The 14,166-nt window shown below is 42.9% G+C and overlaps 1 protein-coding gene across 9 annotated transcripts in view; it reads right to left on the bottom strand.

The window, feature by feature from the left end:
* The window catches only part of atf2 (activating transcription factor 2), a 226,610-nt gene that overhangs the window by 86,783 nt on the left and 125,661 nt on the right, over positions 1-14,166 (bottom strand). For all 9 annotated transcript variants that reach the window (XM_038789357.1, XM_038789352.1, XM_038789351.1 and 6 more), the window contains 3 exons: positions 12,483-12,655; positions 10,699-10,813; positions 2,270-2,377 (listed from right to left, as the gene is read on the bottom strand). In XM_038789357.1, the coding sequence (XP_038645285.1) occupies positions 2,270-2,377; positions 10,699-10,813; positions 12,483-12,655 (396 nt within the window). The remainder of the gene's footprint in view (positions 1-2,269; positions 2,378-10,698; positions 10,814-12,482; positions 12,656-14,166) is intronic.

The following is a 14,166-nucleotide window of genomic DNA, read 5'->3' as shown; positions in this document are numbered from 1 at the left end:
GGCTTATATCTAGAGGGGTAGAATGGAAAAGCAGAGGTTATGCCAAACCTGTATTGAACCATTGTTGGACTCAACATGGAATACAGTACTGTGTACAGTTCTGTTCACCATTTTGTAAACAGGATATAGAGACACTGGAGAGGATGCAAAGAGTGTACGGCTATACCTTTTCAGTAAAATATGAACAGCTTGCATCTCTTTTATTTTGAAAAGAGAAAGTTGAGGGGGACCTAATGGAGGTCATTAAAATTATGAAAGTCTTTGATATAGGAGACAGAGGTCAGAATTTCCCTAGTCTTGTGGAGGCAGGTTTGAAGCCGACGGGGCGGTGAGGGTGCAGTCAGGAGGTAACTGGAAAACCTCTTCAGCTCTCAATACTGTAGCCCTTCCAGCTGCGTTTCCAAGGGGCATGCTGCCATGGAAATTGTCAATGAGGCCATTTAAGGCACCACTGGGGTCATATTCAGATGTTGATGGCATTTTCCAGTGTCAGGCTGGTCCAAAGCTGAGCCTGGAGGTGAAGAGCAACTTGGGGCCATTCTACGGCAGCAGAGATTCCACCAGTGTCTCCTCTCAATGGTCCAATGAACGAGCTGCAAGTATGAAAAGGTCACAGCCCAAAGAGAAGCAATCTGTGGAGAGGTTTCTCCTCCACGCTAATATTCCTTATGGGCCTTCTTTAATTTTAAATTTTCAGCAGGCCTTCAAAGGGGGCCCCATTTGGAGGCAGCCTCTCACTGGCCTTTGTACCTCAGAACTTCCCACTGGTCATCCAATGCTGAAGGCCCACGTTTAGGCTTCCTGCCTTGGCAGCACACCGTCATCCTTAAATGGACAGCAAATATGGAGGCAGTTACATAAGAATCTGTCTCATATAAAGTAGCGCCGGCAGGCACCATGACAAGCGCATATTATCTTGAAGGTTCAGACCACGTGAGCACGTTTCCCTTGTGGGGAAGAGTTGAACTAGAGGTTATCAATGTAAGATTATTTCTGTGCTGTACATTCTATGAGAAACTCAATGGAAGACATAAAACAGCAGCTCTGCTCTTCATTTTCTGTCACACAAAATTTTAAATTGAAATCTAAGGAAATAAAGACAATTACTTTGAAATTCTTTAGGAACAGAAAATACTTAACAGAAGGAAGGGAGATGCCGAGAATAGAGGGGGGAGGGGAAGAGTGGGGAATATAGGGAGAATGGCACAGGGAAGGGGGTTAGTGGAGGATGGAATTGGAAAAGGATAAATGGGAAGGTAGGTGCAACGGGGAAGGCAGAGGATGGGCGAGGAAACAAGAGGACAGAGAATGGAGCGAGAAGGAGAGAGATGGGAGGGAGAGAGATGGGGAGCAAACCTGAGTGGAAGGAAGGGTGAGGGTATGGAAGGATGACAAGGAAGGAAGAGGGAAAGAAGGTGTGGAAGGAGGAGTAGAGAAGGAGGGTGAATGTGAATGAGGTGGAGGGAAGGACAGAAAAAGAGGCGAGGAAGGGAGTGAGGGGGAGAAAAGAAGATGGAAGGAGTAGGAGATGAAAAGGACAAGTTGAGGGGAGGAAGGATAGATATTAAAATAGCCATGATCAGGCATACCAACCTAGATCTTAACCTGAAGCCAATTTCTAAAGTGCACAATTTTCTTTCATTGTGTTTGTCAAGTGGTATGCCAGTTACAAGAATTAAAACACTTTTCATGTTTAAAACTAATTTTAGACCAGGCCCTCATGTTGGCAGGCTAACAATGCATGAGTAAGACCTTGAAAATGCATTAAAATGAAGAATATCACCAGAAAATAATTGAAAGTGCTCAATATATTTTCTATTAACAGCCACGGAAAATATGGTCCATACATAATGGGATCCAATTGTAAAGAGGATTACAATTGCTGAATTCATGATCATCTTTTTTTAAATATAAATTTAGAGTACCCAATTATTTTTTTTTCCCAATTAAAGAGCAATTTAGCGTGGCCAATCCACCTAACCTGCACATCTTTGGGTTGTGGGGGTGAAACCCACGCAGACATGGGGAGAATGGGCAAACTCCACACGGACAGTGACCCAGGGCTGGGATTCGAACCCGGGTCCTCAGCGCCGCAGTCCCAGTGCTATCCACTGTGCCACATGCCACCCATATGACCATATTATTTTGAGTATCCATTTGTTTTTTTGTTTGCAGTCTTGATTTTACACTTAAGTACTGCACGAAGATATGATAGGTTAATAAAAGTAGTAAGACATAAATTGAACATATATATATTATTTCTTTTTACCAGTTTGGCTTCTGATTGCAGAGGTTGTGGGGAGGGAGGTTCAACGTTGTTGACTGGAGGACCTGGAATTCCAGGGATATTAGGCACCATGGTGACAGGCCTGATAATCTAGTGGTAGAAAATGGAACAGCATAAATAGACAAGTCAACAAAACTTTAACAACATCACCAGCACATCCTTCTAAATGCAGCAAAACATCCCAAGGCACTGCACTTTCAGACAAAATGGCTGCTGCACCAGTAATTTCATGTAACTAGAAGTATGGCATGTGAAGTAGGTTTTCAGGTTTGTCTTAAAGGAAGAGTGGGAAACAGAGAAGGAGAGGAATTCTGGGGTGTATAGTCTAGTCAGGTGGTGGCATGTTCCCAATGGTGGGATAAAGTTAGTGGGGATAAGAGGATAGGATGCATGAGAGACCAAAGTCAGAGAAACAGAGTGTTTTGGAGGGCTGTAAGGCTCAAGAGGTTTATAGTGGTTGAGAGAATGACACCATGACAGGATTCAAACACAAAGCTGAGAATTTCAAATCTGAAACACTGGACATCGGAAGCTAATGTAGGTTAGGGACGATTAATAAGTGGTAAATAATGCAGGTTTTGATTCAGGCAGAAAAGGTTTTGACGAATTGAAGTTTCTGGTGGGTGCGGAATGAGACACCAGCCAACAAATAATTGGAATATCCCATCAAGAGGTCACAAAGTTATGACAAAGGATTTTCTGCAATCAAGCAACTGAAGATGATTGGCCCTGTAAAGAAGCTGAGGCCAAGCTGTTGGGGCATATTAAACAGACAGTCTGGGGGCTGTGTTAGAAGGTTTTACATGGCACATATGTCTTAGGCCCTATCTTGAGCTGAGGTAGGCAACTCTGAGCAGTGACAATCGTGCAGAGCATTGGCGTGCAGGGCCTGGTCAGTCACCTAAGGAATTTTTCCTGGGTGTTTAGAGGCATGGTACTGTGAGGCAGATGGCACAGTCGCTGTCAGGGAAGACTTCTGCATCCTGTATGCCTGTAGTTGAAGTCATGAGGGCAATATTAGATGGTCTCATTGGGGGATAGAGTACGTCCGGAAAAACAAGGTGCATGTGGCCTCGCAAAGGGGAGGGGTCAGGTCGACAAACGCATAGGGACATCAACATTAAAGGATTCATTGCCAAGGGGAGGCCAGGAATGTCAACATGTGCAACGATGGGGTCAAGTATAAAAGATGGATAGTAAAAAAAGAGGAATAGGAATTAGGATGCGGAGGAGGGTGGGAGGAACTTAGTGGGTGATAGGGGGAGGTTGAAGCTGGGTGCACTTACAGATGTAATCACCACCATGTTTGCCTTCAGTGATCAATGGCACAGTTGAAACACCAAGCTTGAAAAAAATAAGATGGGAATGGTCTCAAGGCACGTGGGAGGAGCTGTACACAACTATTTTGGGCTGATTGAAAGGGCTCCCTATAACTATCCTCACAGAGGTGTGTGAGCATGGACGTAAGCTCCAGGAAGCAATGACGTCTGCTACGTAGAGACAGCATGGGCCCATCAAGCTTCCACATTACAGTGCATTGGTCATGATATTCAAGGCACCACTTTTGTAGTCACAACAGAAATGCAAGGAGTGGTTATCTACTGTTGTTGTGAAGGCCAATGGAGGACCAATCAACACAAGGCTGACTATGGCTCCTAGGATTTGGGTCTTTTGACTCTAATGAACACACTTATTGTTAATGGGCATTCACATCTGAGGGGAAAGATCAGGCATCTGTTGTGTTCCAGGGGGTCTCATCTTGCAAGGGGTGGTCTTGCTATGCAATGTGCAGACTGAGAGAAAGTCAAGGGCTGGTGACTGCATTGCTGCCTCATATATTGAGGAAGTCAAATCAGCTGGAACTAACATTAACTGCTCAACTGTATCAGTGCAGAGAAACAAAGAGTTGAGAATTTAGGCTGCAGGCAATGCAGCTTTCTTGCAAGCTTTGATGGAAATGAGGAGAAGGACCCGTCACCATTTGGCATAGCTCAGGGAAGACCGTCACAGATGCTGATCAGAAGGGACCAAATTCACAATGACATTTGGTGTGACCAAGGGTATACAGATGACGCAGCTCATACATGAATGATGAGCGCAAGACAGTGCTGCAGATTCCTTCCTCTGTCCAGGGATGTGGTAGCTCATATTAGCCACATTCCCTGTGAGAATCTCACGCCGTAGACAGGGAGGACATCCACTGCTGGTTGCTCTTGACGTTACTGCTGCACTCAACCTTTTTGCCAGTGGATCCTTCCATGTCTCCACTGAAACGTCTGTAGAATCTCACAATTGACAACATAAAAATGGAGTGTGGCAACTAGGGGATTTTCACAGTTACTTCATTGCAGTGTTAATGTAAGCCTACTTGTGATAATAAAGATTATTATTATTATATAAATACATAAAGACTGATTCTCTTTTCAATAAACCCAATAACATGCAGTTCAGTATGGATGAAGCAAGCTAGCTTGCCAGAGCTGTGGGATTCACTGCAATCTCAGACTTTCTGCAAGTGCAGGATGCCATCGATTGTACACATGTGGCCTTGAGAACTCCCTGGCAGCAACCTCTGAGGTTCATTAATAGAAAAGTGTTTCACTCACTAAACGACCAGCTAATCTGTGATCACAGAAAACAGATCATGTATGTTTATGCTACCTAGAGAGGTATCCAGATAGCTCTCAATATCTTATATCTTGAATCAATCACAGGTGTCAAGCATCTTTGAGGGCCCTCCAGCACATGGCGGGTTGGCTGCTCTGTGTTAAGGCATGGCTAATGACCCCTGTTTTGTCATCCAGAGAGTGCATCTGAGGAGAGATGCAATGCTGCACATTCAGCCACTTGGTCCTTAATAGAGCAGAAATTGGTCTCTTAAAGCTGCATTCCAGGTGTTTGAGGCAATTGGGTGGTGGTCTCCAATATTTGGCACAGAGGATGGCTTGCACAACCTAGCGCTGAAAAGGGGGAATGTTTTGCGACAGGAAGACTTGGAGGAGCAACAAGTCTCCATGGATGAGGAGGACGTCGAAGGGGATTATTTTGAGGGCGAGGATTCAGGTGTGCCACATGAGGCTACCATTCCAAGGTGTGACACAGAAGACATGTCCATGACAACCTTATAGCTATAAGATTCCAGGATAAAGTGAAGACAGATGGTAGAAGCGCAGTTCTCCTCATGCTTTGATGCAAGGGAGACAATAAGACCGCCATCGTCAAACGAAAGGTTATCAATCTCAAAATGAAGCATTAGTAACGCTGAATCTTAACAATGGAAGGTGCAGTAGCTTAGGGAGCATGTGTCTGCTGTGTAATGTGACAAGCACGCCACTAGTGCTCATCCTTAAGCAACTACACATAATGCAGTCCTTTCACCCATGGCGAAAAAGTCAGTGGCCATGCCAGAATTTAAGAGGCAGAAATGCTTTGCATAATCAATGCCCTCATGCCAGTGTGACAGGAGGCAAGGGTGGCTCTAAGGGGAAAAACATCCATCAATGGTTATCACTTGATCAGCTAAATCCTGACATCACCATTTCTCCAAACGGCAGCTCTCATGCATGATTGATGCAGAGGCTGCATCTTGCTACTGAGCCTGAAGATTCCATCGGACATCAGGACGCAGCAATCAGTAACAGAACATGGGTGCCAATCTGCAAATTATGTTAGCATTGTCCACATAAAGCGTGGTTCAGAAGGACTATCGTATAATGATTGACTTATCACCCTACATTCATCAGAAGACTGCCAAGTTTACATCTTGCATTGCCCGGTAGAGACGTGGCCCAATCAATTTTGATACCGAAGTCCGTGGTAACTCAGTCCTTTCATAGATACTGATGAGCACTGAGGAGTTTACTGGAGCATCGATTTCACACTATTACAGTCCTCAACACTGTCCATCTCACAAAGGTCAATCCTTGCTATGAACAATGATTGCACAGTCAGGTAATGAAATCCATATGGATTGGCGTTCATTGACCTTACACACGGTTTCCGTCAAGCATCACAGGTAGCCATTCAGAAGCAAAGTAAGATACGCACAGGCAGAGCTGCCAACCTTTCCCAACAGAAATCAGTATCCCAGATACCATAAATCAGTATTTTGGTAGTAGAATCGGTATTTGCATTTTAAATAAAATATGCCCACCAATCTGAAGTATAGCTTTATTGCACAAATCTAAAACACAAATGGAGATTGCAAATCTAATGTTTTTACATACATGTTCAGACACCTCGATGCAAGACCGCAGGAATGATCACATGATACGCATGAGCTGTATAGTTTGAGGGGCGGAAATGAGAGGGTGTGGGGCCTCTGCGCGGGGCTGTCTTCCAGCAGCCGTCACCAAGGAATCCAATCGAAGCGTTTTGGGAGGAATGCATTCACTGCAGTTTGCCAATCGCAGCTCTTCTTCCAACCTCCCCCATCACTGACCCCACAAAGCCAGCCAGCTACAGGGAGCTGCCTCTTAATTTTTTTTTCTTCCCTCCCAAAAAAACTCCTCTTGCTTAAATACCTTCTGTGCGGTGTGTCGGGTTGGATTTGACCGAGGGTTGCAGTGAATTGCTTATTTTAACGCGAGAAATCGTATCGCCGTATTCAAGCAGATTTTCCGTATGAAATATGAAATCCGTGCTAGTTGGCAGCGCTGCACAGGTAATTGGACAGGATCATCAGGATGAGCACATACCTCTTACATCACACACTCATGCATGCCTAGCATACATTTCAAATGTCACCAAGTGGAAACAGCTTCTATCGCTCATGGGGAGAGTGGAACTGATAAAGGAGTAATGATCGGCCTGAAATCTGAGATAAAATAATGCTTCAGGAAGGCATGAAAGGCTAAAGTGCTTGTTGATGAATAATACTTTTACCAAAACCTCACAGTTATATAATAAAGGCCATTGCAAAGTGCACTTGGGTGAAAAGACTCCACCGTATGTAGCGATAAATATTTATAACATCCACAAACAGACTTCAGTGCAGCAGCATCAGGATAATCACTAACCTACCATGAACAATTCTGTGATGTCAGAGGTGTGTGCCCATCCTGCTGAAGCCTCCCAATTACCTGTGACTAACTTACTTTGAGGTCACATAAAGTGAGCCTTAGATGGAAGGCTTAGATGTGCATTGTCCAGACATCATTTTTATATAGCAAGGGAAATATTTGGTGTGAGGGAGGGGTGGTGGCATTTGGTACCCTCAAATGAACGCAGGGCATTGCATCAAATCAATGAGCCATTCAAAGCCTGAGAAGGATAAAAGCAAAATAATTGTACATAAGTGGAAAGTTTATAAGGTGATTGAACATCCATGCCACCATTGTGCATTCAACATTTCTTACTTTACTCTTCCATTATGTATAGATGCAGCCCTGACATCTGCAGCATGGGTAGAGGCAGCCCACTATGCCCTATTGTTTGAGATAACTTTGGCAGGTGTCATCTGGAGGCTCAAGCCTGGGCTGTTAAAAGGCTCCTACTCAAGGCAGGTGCCTCCTCAGCCTGACCTCAGGAGCTGATGGAGGCCACAGGCAGAGTGGAGTTAGAGCAGCAGGGCATTCTTGGCAACCCCTGAGTGTATGGTCCCAGGGCATCCGACTGATGATTCCCCTCCTTTTGGGTTCCCAAGGACCCCTCTCTGACCCCTTGAGGAAAAGGGGAACCTGGTGGTAGGATGAGGTGCTCCGCCTCCTCTCACCTGGTCACTGATGGAATGCATCCATGGTTAGAGCGATAGACTGCAGGTTCGAGTGCAAATCTAGCAGACACTGGACGTTTTGCTGGACCTGGATCATCAAGGTTGCCACCACCCTTTCAATGGAGACTTTGATGTGTTTGTATGCTGGGGCCACAACATCAGACAGAACATGGACGGACTCCTCTTTCCTTCGTTCCGATCTGTGGACAGCCTCTGACAACCCTGTCTGATGTTCCCCTGCCTATCTTTGTATCTCCAACACATCTTTGGGCTAACTGTAGAGTGTCTTTATCAGACTCTGCAGTGGCCTGGTTTCCAAGAGCCATCAGAGTGTCAGAGATGGCGTCTGTCACTGCCTCCGTCTGCTGTGGACCCGTGTCTGCGAGGTGATCACCAGATTGTGAACATGAGCCTACTCTAGAATTAGGTTCCATCAAGGTGTGTGTTTCTGTGCTGGAGGGTTCAAGTGAACGCAGTGATGGTTCTTCATCAGCTGAGGTCTGCTTCCTCATGTAATGTGTCCTGAGCACTTGGGCTGTGTCACCTGGAGTACGTCATTCACCTTTTCATGTTGGTGGGTGGAATAGACAGGAAGAGATAATTAATGATTGACTAGGCAGGTTCCTACATTGTAGGTCACTCAGTCATTGGCTGTGTACATTGAATGGACCCTCATTGGCTTGCTGAGGGAGGCCGATCTCGCCTTCTGCGCAGCTGTGATGTCTATCCACTCCAGCCAGCTCTGATGCCTGCTCCTTGTCCTCAACTCCGGGGTACTCTGGTTTTCGATTTGACTCTCTGATTATGGGTGGGCTTGTCCTGGAAAAAGACAAATGGTTGGATGAAAAAACAGTTCAGAAACATGCATGCTTGCTGTGTGTGCTGAGCCCTCCCCAGTAAATGATGAAGATGCTGTTTGTCTAGGATCTTAAAAGAGTTGGGGATCCTAAAGTGACTGGCAGATATTCAGTGCTGATGTCCCATCTGCTGGTGGGATGTGGCATCCCAGTGGACTCTAACCCTTAGGCTGCCTGATGCCCTAGTGAGAGTGAGAGTTTGAAGTGCGAAGAAAGTTCACTTACCCTGGTGGAACAGACCAAATCATTCATCCTTTCTAGCAACTGCGGCGGTGTCCTTTTTTGATGCCCACCGGCACTGACCTCCCTGGCGACGTCCACCCAGGCCAGTGTGGTCGGTTGGGTAAACCTCCTGCTCTTATCCCGATGAAAGAGGATGTTGTGCTTTCCTGGACAGCCTGGAGGAGATTCTCCAGGGAGGTCTTGCTGAACCATGAAACGGAAGGTTTGTTTCTTTTGGACATTGGGCTAAGGCAGGCTTTCAGCCTACACCTGGCCTGGAGTGAGTGAATGTGTGCGGGGGTGTTGTTGAAATATGGCACAAGGACCTTCGACCACACAAGGTAATGGAGGGACAGATGAATCATTGCTTGCCTTGCTATGAGATTCAATGAGTTCCTTGCTGATGCATAACGAATAAGCTGAAAAGTGGACAACCTGGCGTGAAACTCCACCTAGTGGGAATCATGCTGATTTTCCCAGCCACCACTGCACTTAAGTCTCCAGAATGGAAAATTGTGTCCTCTGGTTCTCTCCACAGATGCTGCCTGACTTGCTGAGTTTTTCTAGCATTTTCTATTCTTATTATGGTCTATAGTTTCCGGCTTCCTGTCTCGCTCCTTTCTTGAATAGTGGTGTTATATTTGAGGTTTTTCAATCTGTTGAGACCATTCCAGAATCCAGGGAATTTTGGAAGATTACAGCCAATACAGTAACTGCCATTGTCTCGGCAGTTACTCCTTTTAAGGTTCAAGGGTGCAGGTCATCAGGGTACTTGTCATTTTAGCCCCATTTTGCTCCCTGCTTTTCTATTATTCTTGGGATCTTCTCGTGTGAAGACAGATGCAAAATACTTGTTAAAAGTCTTTGCTATTTCATTGTTTTCCATTATTAATTCACCAGTATCACCCTCTTAAGGACCAATGCTCATTTTGGCTTCTCTTTTTCTTCTTAATATATTGTACAAGATTTTACTGTGTGTTTTTTTTATTTCCTGCTTTTTTTGTCTTTCCTTACCTCTTCATTTTTTTCCCTGGACTTTTTTCCCCTCTCACTTCTAAAAACCTTAACGCGCAGCCTTTCAGGTGAACTTTATGCATTTTATCCTAACCTCTCTTTTCCCAGCTTCATCTTCAGTTCCAATGTCATTTGTGTTTGGGCCATTTAAAAAATATTAATAGCTCTATCCAAATTTTGATATTAATCGGTTGATATTAATATCGGTTGATATTAATATTTACAACATGTTTATAATCCAGAACATAATCCAAATATACGTGTATGCTACACTTTAGCAATTAAATGTCTTAACATTTTACAAATCAAGTCACAACAGACAGTTTCTGATCAAACGGTTGTTTCATATTTTAAAGATATTTTTGAAAACTGCAGCGTCAGAGTATTTAAACTTGATGTGGAGGATGAAATCAGACTTTTACAGAACATTATTTCCATTAGGCAAATAAGAAACCTGTTGATTTCACATATTCACAAACAAGAACTAAGCAAAGACCACACCCCTCACTGAAATAAATATTAAAACGTGTTAACAATTATGATAGAGCATATTTCAGAAAAATAAAGTGTTAACGCAATATTCTAATATGTTTCTGTCCACTTACAGGAACTGTTGTTTGAATACGGACAGATGGGTTTGTGATTGATGCAGGAATAGTGACAGGCATGGTCTGTCCATTAGGTAGCTGTAACAAGAGAGGAACTGAACCAGATACTGGTCTAAAAATAAGCAAAATTTTAGAATTATTGTAACTGCAATTCCAATAAACGTGGGAACAATTATTAAAAACATGGTTTGAAATGATAAAACTACACAGGTAAAACAGTTCAGTTCCAACTGAAATCGTTATACATTAGTACAAAGATGTACCTTCATCATCCTAAATTTTTAAATGTCAGAATCAGTTTAGGTACAAAATCATAAATTTTCTCAAATCTTTAACTTTTCTTATACAATAACCATAAACTAATCCAAAGCTTTGTAATAAAGAAATAATTTGAATTTATATGGTACCTTTATGATATCCTCAGGATGTAACCAAGCACTTCACAACCAAAGTAATGGTTTGAAGCACAGTCACTGTAACTATGTTTATAAGCATGGAGGTCAAATTGCACAGAATAACATCCCATAAACAGTAAATGAGATGTGTGACCTGCTTTTGGTGGTGTTAGATCAAGAATTATTGTTGGACACCAGAAGAAATCCCTGCTCCTATACAAATAGTGCAATGGGAATTTTTACATCCATTTGAACAGGCAGACAGCACGTTGTTTTAAGGTCTCATCCAAATGGCAGCACTTCTGACAATGAAACATTTCCTTAGAATTGTGCTCAGTCGTCAGTCCATATTATATGTCCAAGTCCATAGTGGAGCAGGAACCCACACTTCGTGACTCAAAAGAAACAATGAAACCAACTGAGTTAAGTTGACATCAAAGCTTTTTTTTATCTTGAATTTTCAACATTTGCAGTTATTTTTTTTTATCTTTGTGAGATTCTCATTGAATCATCCGGTTACATTACGATTAGGAGGCTTTCAAGCATTTTTTTTATCTGGACATTCAGATGATCTCCTAGTACATGAATCACAAAAAATTAGTATGCAGGTACAGCAAGTGATTAGGCAGGCAAATGGAATGTTGGCATTAAAAGAAGGGAATGGAATATAAAAGGAAAGTAGTTTTACTGCAGCTGTACAAGACCTTGATAAGACCACATCTGGATTACTGTGTACAGTTTTGGTCTCCTTTTTCAAAAACGTTATAATATCATTAGAAACAGAGAAAGTTAACTTGACTCATCCCTGGGAAGAAGGGCTTATCTTATGAAGAAAGGTTGAACAGGTTGGGTCTGTACCCATTGGAGTTTTGAAGCATGAGAGGTGATCTTACTAAAAATATAAGATCCTAAGGGGACCCGATGGGGTGGATACTGGAAGGATGTTTCATCTTGTGCGGGAGACCAGAATTAGGGACATAATTGAAGAATACGAAATTTAAGACAAAAATGAGGACAAATTATTTATCTCAAATAGTAAATAATAGGTAGAATTCTCTTCCCCAGAAAAAAGTAGAGGGTCGGTCATTGGATTTATTCAAGACTGAGATAGATAGATTTTTTATATATATATATATATATATAAGGGGGTCATGGGTTATGGGGGGGGGGGGGGAGTGGAGTTGAGACCACAGCCAAGTCAATCATGAGTTTCTCAAATGGTAGAGCAGGCTCAAAGGGTCACATGGCCTCCTCCTATTCCTGAGGTCCTATATATTCCTCAGTTTCCTACATTTTAGATTTGGAGGCGACAATTAACCAGTGTTTAACCAAATTATTATTTTTACAACAAAAATGGAAAATAGAACAAAAGATCTCAATACTTACACTATGTTTCTGTTTGTTGGTGGAGTCTGTGTGATGACAGAAGTAGAGGTTGGAGAGGGCAAAGCCTGTTGTATGACACCACTTTCTGAATTTGCAAGTAGCACATTAGGAACTTGCAACGATGCTGGACGAATAGTTGATACAATTGGTGTTGTCTGTTGTAATGGGGCATCCTGTAACAAAATTCCAAAATGGCATTAACTTGATATTTACAAGTACTTATATAAATGAGTTTTCATCTCACTAGAAGCTGCTCCATGTTGTTACTAATAGTAAGTTAGAGGATAAGATTTTATATTCCCTGTAACATTCAATATATCATCAAGTCCAGTAATTCATGGATGACACAGTGGTTAGCACTGCTGCTTCACAGCATCAGGGACCCAGGTTCAGTTCCAGTGTGGAGTTTGCACATTCTCCCCATGTCTGCGTGAGTTTCCTCCAACAGTCCAAAGATGTGCAGGTTAGATGGATTGCCCATGATAAATTGTCCCTTAGTGTTCAAAGATATTTAAGTTTGGTGGATTGGTCACAATCAATACGTGGGGTTATGGGAATAGGGGGAGTGGCTCTTTCGGAGGATCGGTGCAGACTCGATGGGCCGAATGGCCTCCTTCTGTACTGTAGGGATTTTATAGCAATCAATGACAAAAGGAGGTGTGGGAGGGAGAAGGCGAAGGAAAGAAGGATGACAATCACAAATGACTGGGTTGGGATGCGACGGGGGAAGAAGATGAGGAATGAGTCAAGAAAGTGAATGGTGCTGGTGGGAGTAGGACGGCAGGAGCTTGGGGACAGAGAATCAATATGCAGTGGTGAGGGTTGGGGAAATTCCTACCTATCATCCACCAAAACATGGTCCATTTATCGCTGCTTTACATTTGCTCTGTCGGGATTTGAGCATTAGATGAAGTAAAGAGACTGTGAATCATAAAATCATAGCATCAGGAAGGGGTTTTGTGGAAGAGTCAAGGCATATGGAGTGTTTGCTAAGCCTGGATTCCAATATGTGAAATTCATAGGCTAGAAAGACCCATCTGTGTTGGAGACAGAAGCTTTAAGTGAGGCAGGAGAGGCTCCAGCTAAAGCACATAAGATCTTTTCATAGAGGCTACATGGTGGTATACTGTCTGTATGCTTAGATACTAAAAGTTAACTTGTAAATAAATAATTGAATAACAACTTGCATTAATGTAGTACTTTTGACATAGTAAAACATCCCAAGGTGTTTTACAAACAAATTTAACATGGATCAACATAAGTAGATTATAGAAGTGAGGTAGGTTTTAAAGAAGGAGAAGTAAAGAGGTTTAAGAAGGAATTCCAGAGTCTGTTGTCCAGACAGGTGAAGGAATGGCTGCCAGCGGTGGAGTCATTAAATTCAGGAATGAACAAAGACCAGAATGTGAGGAGTTCAAGGTTTTGGTGATTTATTGGGCTGGAATAGATAAGAAAAGATGAGGCCATGGATAGATTTGAAAACAAGGATGCAAATGTTTTAACTGAAGCGTTGCTATATCAGGAGCCAATGTAGGTCAATAAGCATGTGGTGATGGGTGAACAGCATTTCAACTTCACACAATATTTTTATTTCATCAACTTACTCTTGCGGGGTCTAAACAAGTGTGATTAGTCACTTGGCCAGTTCATGGTACTGGGTTTTATTTTCCAAATCTAATGAAAC

Source organism: Scyliorhinus canicula, chromosome 2 (assembly GCF_902713615.1).
Source record: "Scyliorhinus canicula chromosome 2, sScyCan1.1, whole genome shotgun sequence".
NCBI lineage: Eukaryota > Metazoa > Chordata > Chondrichthyes > Carcharhiniformes > Scyliorhinidae > Scyliorhinus > Scyliorhinus canicula.
This window is presented reverse-complemented; position numbering and strand designations above follow the sequence as displayed.